The 12689-nt window shown below is 46.9% G+C and overlaps 1 protein-coding gene across 1 annotated transcript in view; it reads left to right on the plus strand.

Moving 5' to 3' along the window:
- The window catches only part of LOC139412957 (heparan-sulfate 6-O-sulfotransferase 1-A-like), a 28976-nt gene extending 21952 nt beyond the window's left edge, over window positions 1–7024 (plus strand). Inside the window, exons 2-4 of the mRNA XM_071159870.1 lie at window positions 4017–4239; window positions 4347–4595; window positions 4882–7024. Coding sequence (XP_071015971.1) covers window positions 4017–4239; window positions 4347–4595; window positions 4882–5193 — 784 coding nt within the window. The 3' untranslated portion in view covers window positions 5194–7024. The remainder of the gene's footprint in view (window positions 1–4016; window positions 4240–4346; window positions 4596–4881) is intronic.
- Window positions 7025–12689: the final 5665 nt, after the last annotated feature.

Below are 12689 nucleotides of genomic sequence, written 5' to 3' on the forward strand. Positions count from 1 at the left end.
TTAAGCAGTCCTTGATTACCCCAACCTACCTTAAAGCCAGTCAGTCACTCACCTCTCCCCTCCTGTCTTTAACTCCCTCTCATCCCTAACGCTGTGTGTGTGTGTGTGTGTGTGTGTGTGTGTGTGTGTGTGTGTGTGTGTGTGTGTGTGTGTGTGTGTGTGTGTGTGTGTGTGTGTGTGTGTGTGTGTGTGTGTGTGTGTGTGTGTATGTGTGTGTGTGTGTGTGTGTGTGTGTGTGCGTGTGTGTTTGCTGGGGAAAATACCTAAAACAAGCTGTTTCTTGCTGCTTGCCTGCCCCAGATACTGAGGTCAAGGGAATCAGTTTACACACACCCTGATGACAAGGGCTGATATCATCAGAATGTACAGCTAGTACATTCCACTGGCTCCGAATCCCACAGTCTGAGAGGCCTGAGGAGAGGAGACAGGCCAAGGGCTTTCCCTAGAAAGAACTACACACACACACACACACACTTGGATACTTTTCCCATACACACATATTTGGTTATGGTTACAGGAATAAATGTTGGCAGTTCACTCTTGCTCTCCCCCTCTCTCTCTCTCTCTCTCTTCATGTGTAAATATGAGTTTGGATTGACTTATCTCTGCCGCCAAAGAAATAAGCAGCTTAATACAACTCCAGCCAGACAGACGGTGTGCGGATGTTTCCCTTTCCTTGCTTAGAGGGAAATGTCTTTTGACGGTAGGTGAGGACAAAAACATTTGGGAGAAATGTTTTCTCTACATATTTCATTTTTTTAAATTTTTTTGTTGCAGTGATTTGACCCGTAAGATAACGAGGATTTCATAGTATCCAATTGTTGTAGTATCCTATCTTGTCTCATCGCTACAACTCCCGTACGGGAGGAGAGACGAAGGTTGAGGTATGCGTCCTCCGATACACAACCAACCAAGCCGCTGCTTCTAACACAGCGCACATCCAACCCGGAAGCCAGCCGCACCAATGCGCCGGTAGGAAACACCGTGCACCTGGCCACCTTGGAAGCGTACACTGCGCCCAGCCCGCCACAGGAGTCGCTGGTGCGCGATGGAGGGAAACCCCTACCGACCAAGCCCTCCCTAACCCGGGCGACGCTAGGCCAATTGTGCGTCGCCCCACGGACCTCCCGGGCGGCCGGTTACGACAGAGCCTGGGCGCGAACCCAGGAGGTGATGGCACAGCTGGCGCTGCAGTACAGCGCCCTTAACCACTGCGCCACCCGGGAGGCCCCATATTTCATTTTTTTAATGCAGAATGCTGCAGTGATTTGAGTAAGATAACGAGGATAGAGAGATAAACAGGAAGAAGACCGGGAGGTAGGATAGAGAGATATTACAGGAAGAAGACAGGGAGGTAGGATAGGAGAGAGAAAACAGGAAGAAGACAGGGAGGTAGGATAGAGAGATAAACAGGAAGAAGACAGGGAGGTAGGATAGAGAGATAAACAGGAAGAAGACCGGGAGGTAGGATAGAGAGATATTACAGGAAGAAGACAGGGAGGTAGGATAGAGAGAGAAACAGGAAGAAGACAGGGAGGTAGGATAGAGAGATAAACAGGAAGAAGACAGGGAGGTAGGATAGAGAGATAAACAGGAAGAAGACAGGGAGGTAGGATAGAGAGATAAACAGGAAGAAGACAGGGAGGTAGGATAGAGAGATAAACAGGAAGAAGACAGGGAGGTAGGATAGAGAGATAAACAGGAAGAAGACAGGGAGGTAGGATAGAGAGATAAACAGGAAGAAGACAGGGAGGTAGGATAGAGAGTGAGATGAGAGGATGGAGGGAGAGACGGATAAAGAAGGAGGGAGGATAGAGAGAAAGGAAAAGGAAGGGGGATGGAGAGATAAGAGAGTGGGGATTGAGGGTGAGGAGAAGGATGAAGAGGGATGGAGAATAAAGTGAGAGAGAAAGAAAGGGAGACAGGGAGAGGAGGGAGGAGAGCAAGAGAGAAGCCAGAGATTTGTGTTCTGGAGCAGGAAGCTGAGATTTCCACAGGAGACAAGGCCTGTGTGTTTCCTTAAGATAACATGGAGACCTGCACTGGTAGAATACACACACACATACACACACACTCCAGTAGCTGATCCCACTACAGGCGGCTTCAAGCCAGGGTTGAAAGCAGATTGAATTCCTTGCCAGATATTTGTTCCTTTATATTATTATACAACAAAGACAACAACGTTGCATGTATGCATTTCTTTATTTCGTTGCGTTTCTTTTGTAGCTGGTGATATGGCTGAGCCTTCTGACGGCTTTTCTCATTAGAACAGAAGCCATAACTTTGATAAATCACACTGGCTCCTGGCCTCCGCTGCTCTCACTGAATTACAAAACTAATTGAACATTCTTCAACTTCGCCCACTCTTTCTCTCCTCATATTTCTCTCTCTTTCTCCTTCTCTTTCTTTGCTACATTCTCTAGCTCACGTTCTCTCACTTTCTCAGTCAATATACAGTGTGTGTGTGTGTGTGTGTGTGTGTGTGTGTGTGTGTGTGTGTGTGTGTGTGTGTGTGTGTGTGTGTGTGTGTGTGTGTGTGTGTGTGTGTGTGTGTGTGTGTGTGTGAGAGAGAGAGAGAGGGAGAAACATGTCCGGTAATCAAGGACTGTACTGTAAGGGGGACTTTTCTGTGAGTAATACTGGCTTCTTCTAGTGAGGGGATGGGGAGTTGGTGTGCATGCGTGTCTGTGAGATTCTTCAAAGATCAGACTCCATTCCCCATGTTGTGATGCCCTATCACTGCCCATGTGTGTGTGTGTGTGTGTGTGTGTGTGTGTGTGTGTGTGTGTGTGTGTGTGTGTGTGTGTGTGTGTACGTGTGTACGTGTGCGTGTGTGTGTGTGTGTGTGTGTGTGTGTGTGTAGCCCATTCCATAGATTCCTGTCGGGAGCTCTGAGTTATGTGTATACATTGATGATGTGGTACAACCAGTAGGACAGGATGAGGAGTGTCTCTACACCACGATGGGGTAAACACAATAACACATCACAGGAAAAACATCCTCTCTCTCATGGGCACACACACACACACACACACAGGTCTGTCAGGTGGCTCAGTGGGGTTCGTCTTCCTCTAGAGTATCAACCCTGCTGTTGAGAGATGACTCATACTGCATCGGGGGATGGTGTGTGTGTGAGTGTGTGTGTGAGAGAGAGAGAGAGAGAGAGAGAGAGAGAGAGAGAGAGAGAGAGAGAGAGAGAGAGAGAGAGAGAGAGAGAGAGAGAGAGAGAGAGAGAGAGAGAGAGAGAGAGAGAGAGAGAGAGAGAGAGAGAGAGAGAGAGAGAGAGAGAGAGAGAGAGAGAGAGAGATTGTGTGTGAGGGTATTTGTACTGTGATGTGCCTGTGCCAGCAGATTCCTGCACCGTAGCCTGAACACTGACCCTAGCCAATCTGTCTGTCTCTCTCCTCTCTCTCTCTCTCTCTCCCCCCTCTCTCTCACTCTTCCCCCTCCAACCCCTCTCTCTCTCTTCCCCCTCTCCCCCCTCTCTCTCCGCTCACTCTCCCCCCCTCTCTCCCTCCCCTCTCTCTCTCTTCCCTCTCTCTCTCCCCCTCTCTCTCTTCCCCCTCTCTCTCCCCCTCTCTCTTTCTCCCCCCTCTCGCTCTTCCCCCTCTCCTCTCTCTTCCCTCCTCTCTCTCTCTCCACCCCTCTCTCTCTCCCCTCCTCCCTCTCTCTCTCTCCCTCCCCTCCTCTATCTCTCCCCTCCTCTCTCTCTCCCCCTCTCTCTCTACCCCCTCTTTCTCTCTCCCCCTCTCTCTTTCTCTTCCCTCTCTCTCTCTCCTCCTCCTCTCTCCCCTCCTCTCTCCCCCCCTCTCTCCCCTCTCTCTCTACCCTCCTCTCTCTCTCTTCCCCCTGGTTCCAATGAGTTTTATTTCCCAGGGATCTAAACCATAGTAACAAACCATTACAAACACTGCCACCCTTTGGCTATTTGTGGAACTACACAGTATGTTATATCAGTTCATCCAGTATGTCTAACCTCTCTCTCTCCCTCATCCCTCTTCTCTCTCCTCTTTTAGGAAATTCTACTACATAACCCTCTTAAGGGACCCAGTGTCTCGGTACCTCAGCGAATGGAGACACGTCCAGAGGGGCGCGACGTGGAAGACCTCATTACACATGTGTGATGGACGAACCCCTACGCCGGAGGAACTACCAGCCTGCTACGAGGGTTCTGATTGGTCAGGATGTACCTTGCAGCAGTTCATGGACTGTCCTTATAACCTGGCCAATAACAGACAGGTGAGAGACTAATAAATGGACACACACACACGTTTGGATAGAATAGACTAATTTTATGGTCCACACAATGTTGAAATGTACTAACCTCCCCTTCCCTTTTCCTATAGGTTCGTATGCTAGCAGACCTGAGCCTGGTAGGCTGCTACAACATGTCTACAGTCCCAGAGCAGAGGCGTTCTCAGCTGTTATTAGACTCCGCTAAGAAGAACCTGAGGGACATGGCCTTCTTCGGCCTGACAGAGTACCAGAGGAAAACCCAGTTCCTGTTTGAACGTACCTTCAGACTGAGGTTCATACGACCCTTTATGCAATACAACAGCACCAGAGCGGCCGGAGTGGATTTGGACAACACTACGGTGTGTGTGTGTGTGTGTGTGTGTGTGTGTGTGTGTGTGTGTGTGTGTGTGTGTGTGTGTGTGTGTGTGTGTGTGTGTGTATGCGTGTGTGTGTGTGTGTGTGTGTTGCCATTTGGAACATGTTATCACACCAGGATACTGTGCTGTTTTCAGAGTTTTCCACCATATATTGGCTGTACTTGGTTGTTAAATTGTTGAACCAAGTTGAACAGACAATTCTCCACCACCCACATATGTTTGCATCAGGACTGTCAGCTGACACCCTCCCTCCCTCTCTGTACTCCAGGTGCAGCGCATCGAGGAGCTGAATGAGCTGGACATGAGGCTGTATGATTACGCCAGAGACCTGTTCCAGCAGAGATACCAGTACACCAGGCAGCAGGAACGACGGCTGCAACGACTCAGGACCCACAGCCAGAACCACAACGGTCAGGGGCTAGGGGTCGAGGGTCAAGGCCTGGGAGTGGGCCTGTGGCCTTCTAGATCCAAACTAACCCCTGGACCAGGAGAGGGAGAAGTGGAGGACCCAGAGGATGGGGAGGTGGGAGGGAGGTTACCGACGGAAGACTATATGAACCAGATAATTAAGCGTTGGTAACGCACACACACTCATCGGAGGTTAGAGGTCAGGGGTGAAAGTGTATAGGGTAGTTATGGAGACTGAGGTAGAGGAATGGATTGAATGTCGCTGATAACTGACTTTCATCGTTCCCTCTCTCTCGCTCTCCCTTGCCTCCTCTCTCCCTCTTTGTCTCTCTGGTACCCCACGTAAAGTGCGCAGTGAAAGAAACGATAGTGGTGAAACTCCCAGAAATCCCTTGAAAAGGACCTCTTTACTTCCTGGATGTATAGCTCCAATCAGAGAGCAGAGCTTTGAACTATTGGACAGAAAGTTTTCCTTTGGCTGAGCTGAACCAAGAAAATGAAAATGTAACATTTACAGAAAAAAGTCTACATAAAGCAAGTTGGACTATGTATAAAAAGCTTTTTGCTTGGAAATCAGCCACCATTTCAGACATGAAAATTGGGGCGGCAGGGTCGCCTAATGGTTAGAGTGTGTTGGGACTAGTAACCAATTGGTTGCAAGATCGAATCCCTGAGCTGACAAGGTAAAATTCTGTCGTTCTGCCCCTGAACAGGCAGTTATCCCACTGTTCCTAGGCCGTCATTGAAAATAACAATTTGTTCTTAACTGACTTGCCTAGTTAAATAAATGAACATGTGTCTTAATGACGCAATTCTCAGTTTAGAACTACTATGTTTATTATTATATCGTTTTTATGTGTTTTTTTAAAAGCAGCATTGTGATGACACTGAGACCAATGTTACTGCCTAAAGAAAGTGATTATTTTATTGGTATGTTTTTTAAAGGAAATGTAACCGATAGATGGACGTACCATGGACCATAGCCATTATTTTAAAATGATGGGGACGTTATGCATATATGTGTGTAGACAACTGGGTAGAAATCCATCCAAATGACATCCTATTCCCTTTGTGGGGCACTACTTCCATTCCAACACCTTATTATTCCTTATGTAGTGTGCTACTTCTGGCGCCATATTCCCTATATAGTGCACTACTTTTCATCAGAGCCCTATGTGGCCCTATAAGGAATAGGGTGTGGTTTGAGACGTGGCCATGGACGTGATGAATGTTAGAGCTGATCTGATGCAGTGTAAATGGAACTGAGCCCAACCCTACTTCTGATTGGTAGTTAGTGCCTCTCAGGACAGGCATGATGACTATTAGACCTACCTGATATTTCAGGCTCACACCACTTTTTTGACTACTTTTCCACTGTGTTTCTGTGTGTGTCTCTCTGTGTGCACATACACATGTAAATAGTGTAAATAGTGTGTATGCATTTGTAAATATCCTGTGTGATTGTGTGTGAGATAGAGAGAATTGCAGTAGCATTGCTGTGTGATTGACTTGCTATATGACCAATCTCTTACCATAGTGTTAGAGGCCTGAAGGGGAACCCTTTTCATGTATTCTTAACATGGAGGGAGAGACACACTCACACAGAGACGAATGCTTGAGGTAGACGTTTCCCTTAACTCTAGGTCACCTTGATATCTGACTCTGTGTCACTCCCACTCCCATGTGCAAAATAACACACACACACCATTATGTCAACTACAGCACTACTCAGCGATGGTAACACTTTTGGAGTCCCTCAAAATCAAATTATACCAGGCCATACTGCTATAAACTTTCTTCACTAGTGTCTTAAATATTTCCGTTGAATGAAATTGAATATTTCCCATCACAAACGTTTACTTCCTGTGTGTCTCAACTCGTTTTTTGAATGTTCTGCCGATGGTGTCCCGTTCCCACTATCAGCGTCATTCAGGAAATGATCTTATGATTGCAATAACGGATCATCAAACCACTAATTAAAATATTCAATTTTTGAAAAACTACCCCTTGTTTTTGTGTTATTTCCAACATTGGTGCACTCATATACTGTATATGTTATAGTTTCTCTCTCTAGTTCTTTTTCCCATTCTCTCACACACACACACAGTACAACTGCAGAACCGTGACCTCAGAAAACAGCCGGTTCCCTCTTAATGACAGCCTTGGTCCTGTCAACACTGATCTACTGTCTAATTCAATCGACACACACGTGAACACACACCTCCATCCAAGGCCAGCCGGAACAGCCTGTGGCTTGAGTGGAGGGGAGTAAATTACACTTCATGTCCTTGGTGGATTGAGGAGAGGAGGAGGAAGAGTGGGTAAGGGATAAAGTAGAGTCAGGTCGTTAGAGGTGAGGTAGAAGGAGCCAGGATGAGGCAGAGTGGGTAAGGGATAAAGTAGAGTCAGGTCGTTAGAGGTGAGGTAGAAGGAGCCAGGATGAGGCAGAGTGGGTAAGGGATAAAGTAGAGTCAGGTCGTTAGAGGTGAGGTAGAAGGAGCCAGGATGAGGCAGAGTGGGTAAGGGATAAAGTAGAGTCAGGTCGTTAGAGGTGAGGTAGAAGGAGCCAGGATGAGGCAGAGTGGGTAAGGGATAAAGTAGAGTCAGGTCGTTAGAGGTGAGGTAGAGGGAGCCAGGATGAGGCAGAGTGGGTAAGGGATCAAGTAGAGTCAGGTTGTTAGAGGTGAGGTAGAAGGAGCCAGGATGAGGCAGAGTGGGTAAGGGATCAAGTAGAGTCAGGTCGTTAGAGGTGAGGTAGAGGGAGCCAGGATGAGGCAGAGTGGGTAAGGGATCAAGTAGAGTCAGGTTGTTAGAGGTGAGGTAGAAGGAGCCAGGATGAGGCAGAGTGGGTAAGGGATAAAGTAGAGTCAGGTTGTTAGAGGTGAGGTAGAAGGAGCCAGGATGAGGCAGAGTGGGTAAGGGATAAAGTAGAGTCAGGTCATTAGAGGTGAGGTAGAAGGAGCCAGGATGAGGCAGAGTGGGTAAGGGATCAAGTAGAGTCAGGTTGTTAGAGGTGAGGTGTAAATAACAACACTTGATACCCTTCATGGAGCAAGGACAGGAGAGGGAACCAGGGAAGAGCAGTTATAAGGACAGGAGAGGGAACCAGGGAAGAGCAGTTATAAGGACAGGACAGGGAGCCAGGGAAGAGCAGTTATAAGGACAGGAGAGGGAACCAGGGAAGAGCAGTTATAAGGACAGGACAGGGAGCCAGGGAAGAGCAGTTATAAGGACAGGAGAGGGAACCAGGGAAGAGCAGTTATAAGGACAGGAGAGGGAACCAGGGAAGAGCAGTTATAAGGACAGGAGAGGGAGCCAGGGAAGAGCAGTTATAAGGACAGGACAGGGAGCCAGGGAAGAGCAGTTATAAGGACAGGAGAGGGAACCAGGGAAGAGCAGTTATAAGGACAGGAGAGGGAACCAGGGAAGAGCAGTTATAAGGACAGGAGAGGGAGCCAGGGAAGAGCAGTTATAAGGACAGGACAGGGAACGAGGGAAGAGCAGTTATAAGGACAGGAGAGGGAGCCAGGGAAGAGCAGTTATAAGGACAGGACAGGGAGCCAGGGAAGAGCAGTTATAAGGACAGGACAGGGAGCAGTTATAAGGACAGGACAGGGAACCAGGGAAGAGCAGTTATAAGGACAGGACAGGGAGCAGTTATAAGGACAGGAGAGAGAGCCAGGGAAGAGCAGTTATAAGAACAGGACAGGGAACCAGGGAAGAGCAGTTATAAGGACAGGAGAGGGAACCAGGGAAGAGCAGTTATAAGGACAGGAGAGGGAACCAGGGAAGAGCAGTTATAAGGACAGGAGAGGGAGCCAGGGAAGAGCAGTTATAAGGACAGGACAGGGAACGAGGGAAGAGCAGTTATAAGGACAGGAGAGGGAGCCAGGGAAGAGCAGTTATAAGGACAGGACAGGGAGCCAGGGAAGAGCAGTTATAAGGACAGGACAGGGAGCAGTTATAAGGACAGGACAGGGAGCAGTTATAAGGAAGAGCAGTTATAAGGACAGGAGAAGAGCAGTTGTAAGGACAGGAGAGGGAGCCAGGGAAGAGCAGTTATAAGGACAGGAGAAGGGAAGAGCAGTTATAAGGACAGAGCAGTTATAAGGACAGGACAGGGACACCAGGGAAGAGCAGTTATAAGGACAGGAGAAGGAACCAGGGAAGAGCAGTTATAAGGACAGGAGAAGGAACCAGGGAAGAGCAGTTATAAGGACAGGACAGGGAACCAGGGAAGAGCAGTAATAAGGACAGGAGAGGGAACCAGGGAAGAGCAGTTATAAGGACAGGAGAAGGAACCAGGGAAGAGCAGTTATAAGGACAGGGAAGAGCAGTTATAAGGACAGGACAGAAGGAACCAGGGAAGAGCAGTTATAAGGACAGGAGAAGGAACAGGAGAAGGAACCAGGGAAGAGCAGTTATAAGGACAGGACAGAAGTTATAAGGACAGGAGAAGGAACCAGGGAAGAGCAGTTATAAGGACAGGAGAAGGAACCAGGGAAGAGCAGTTATAAGCAGCTTCATGATTCATATTTTTTTTAACCATTTTTTATTTAACCTTTATTTAACGAGGCAAGTCAGTTAAGAACAAATTCTTATTTACAATGACAGCCTAACACAGACAACACTGGGCCAATTGTGTGCCACCCTATGGGACTACCAATCACAGCCAGATGTGATAAAGCCTGGATTCGAACCAGGTACTATGCACTGAGATCCAGTGCCTTAGACCACTGTGCCACTCAGGAGCCCAATATAGCAACCTAGTGATCTTTGATTGATTGATTTTATTTGCCAGTTTAAAAAAACACAAGAATACGTACATTTTAAAAACAATAAAGGAGAAGTCAGAGACTTATTTCCATTGTAGCCCCAAAAGTGCACGGACCTCTGACAACACAGGGCTGAACAATATTTCCCTGGATAGAGAGTACATGGTGGACTATACTAAACTCCATGTCTATGATCTCTGATTGGCCCTTTGTGTCAGTACACACAGACCCTGGCTCGCTGTCATTCCAAGAGCAGACAAGTAAAACCAGCAGTAATGGGTGAGATGCAGCGGACTGGAATACAAGAGATAATACAAGAGATAATACAAGAGATAATACAAGAGATAATACAAGAGATAATACAAGAGATAATACAAGAGATAATACAAGAGATAATACAAGAGATAATACAAGAGATAATACAAGAGATGCAGCAGGCTGGAATACAAGAGATAACGGCTTAGGAGCAACTCTCCTATCTATCACGTGTGGATTCTTCTAAAGGACAGTGAAAGACGGGCCATACCGTGACTTACCATCTCATCAGGGCCCCAGCCATCCTACGAGGTCGAGGCTAAATCGTACCCCTGTGACAGCGAGTTTATAGAGGGTCCTTATAAAGAACATAGCCCAGAGTCTGTGTCTGTATTGCTCGTTAACGTCAAATAAATATACAGTAGAGCCCCACTGACACCCAGAGATGTATACTGTCCAGTCTATCTGGCCATGACCCATGGCTTGCCCTCTTGGACCCTCGGTTGAATTACCATTAATCAGACATTTATGGACACACACACACACACCTAACGGGAAAGCAGATGTGGGTTCGGCTGAGTCAATGGAAGCTATATGGATTACAAGTTAGAGATGGGCCGTAACGTGTTTCTCTTATATGTGATTTAATATGTTGAATAATATTAAAATGATATGCCAATATATCATCAATAACTGGGACTAGTCAGTATTAATACCAAATACAACTGCCTCCTACTCCTCTCTACAGGTTCATGTTAATGATAGTGTTCCCCGCTTCACTAGTGGTAAATTAGCTTCATGTTGGGGACCTCTCCTCACCCCCATTATACTGACATGGAGACTTTAATTAGCGAGGACTCACATGAAACCAAAGACTCACAGACACACAGTAGAGTGTGTTAATATTAATGTGAGTGAGTTTAATTGGGGTTGTTTGCACAGGGCTGGTCCTGTGTGTAACCTATAAAATGGCAGTCCTGCGAAGTGTGACAGCAGCCAGGGAGAACGCTGACCTCCCACCCCAGGGATGCCATGTTGTATTTGACCCCAAAGATGACAGCCACCTCCCATAATTCATCTGGTGACATCACCTTTCTGACAGACAAACAGCCCCTGTGGGGGGTGTGTGTGTGCGTGCATTTGTGCAGGTGTGTGTTTGTGGGGGAGGAGGGCATGTGTGGTGTGTGTATTGGTGTGTGTGAAGGTCAGGTCTGACAGGATAATTAATGGACCAGCTCTTTGTTGTATTAATATTGAATCAAACCATTGAGCTAGTACAGTCCCTCAGGAACTGACCCTCTCTCCTCTGTAATTTCTAAAACAGACGGGGTGCAGACTGCAGTCCGGTTGCCTACCCTTCCTACAGCTGGTGGCCTGGTGCAGTCGCAATAACCTGTAGATTATGTAAATGTCTTTGTCTATATTCTGTCTGTATATTTTGTCTATTGCTAGCAGCAGCACTTTACTAAGTCAAATTCTGGTATGTGAAAATGGACTTGGCAAATGAAGGTGATTCTGATGTGTGCACCATAGAGATGCACTGTAGAGCCCAAAAGCCTGTTTTAGCATGGGGAGTGAGTGAGTGAGTGAGTGAGTGAGTGAGTGAGTGAGTGAGTGAGTGAGTGTGTGTGTGAGTGAGTGAGTGAGTGAGTGAGTGAGTGAGTGAGTGAGTGAGTGAGTGAGTGAGTGAGTGAGTGAGTGAGTGAGTGAGTGAGTGAGTGAGTGAGTGAGTGAGTGAGTGAGTGAGTGAGTGAGTGAGTGAGTGAGTGAGTGAGTGAGTGAGTGTGTGTGTGTGTGTGTGTGTGTGTGTGTGTGTGTGTGTGTGTGTGTGTGTGTGTGTTGCAAGTCTGGGACCAGAAGGCTCCTGAACAGCTTCTACCTCCAAGCCATAAGACTGCTGAACCAGTTAATCAAATGACTACCCTGACAATCTACATTGACCCCCTTTTTATTTGCGCTGACTCTATGCACACTCACTGGACCCACACACTCACACATACTACACTGACACTCCAACACACACAAGACTACATACAACTACATACGCTCACGCACACAAAACATACACACACACATGCATGTTGACGCCACACACACAACCAAACTTTAACACTCTTCACATATGCTGCTGCTACTCTGTTTATTATCTTTCCTGATTGCCTTGTCACTTTCACCCCTACCTACATGTACATATTACATCAATCACCTCAACTATCTCATACCCCTGCACAGTGTACTGGTACTCCTGCACATTGACTCAGTACTGGTACTCCTGCACATTGACTCAGTACTGGTACTCCTGCACATTGACTCAGTACTGGTACTGGTACTCAGTACTGGTACTCCTGCACATTGACTCAGTACTGGTACTCCTGCACAGTGACTCAGTACTGGTACTCCTGCACAGTGACTCAGTACTGGTACTCCTTGTATATAGTCTCATTATTGTTATTTGATTGTGTTACTATTTCCTTTTTTGATCATTTGTCTTACTGTTTAACTTTTTAACTGAAGGACTTGAAAACAAAGCATTTCATGGTAAAGTCTACACCTGTTGTATTCGGTGCATGTGAAAAATACAAATGGATTTAATTTGATTACTTTCACCATTTTGAAGTAGTCAACTTACTATAGGTTA

Source organism: Oncorhynchus clarkii, chromosome 7 (genome assembly GCF_045791955.1).
Source record: "Oncorhynchus clarkii lewisi isolate Uvic-CL-2024 chromosome 7, UVic_Ocla_1.0, whole genome shotgun sequence".
NCBI classification, from domain to species: Eukaryota; Metazoa; Chordata; class Actinopteri; order Salmoniformes; family Salmonidae; genus Oncorhynchus; species Oncorhynchus clarkii.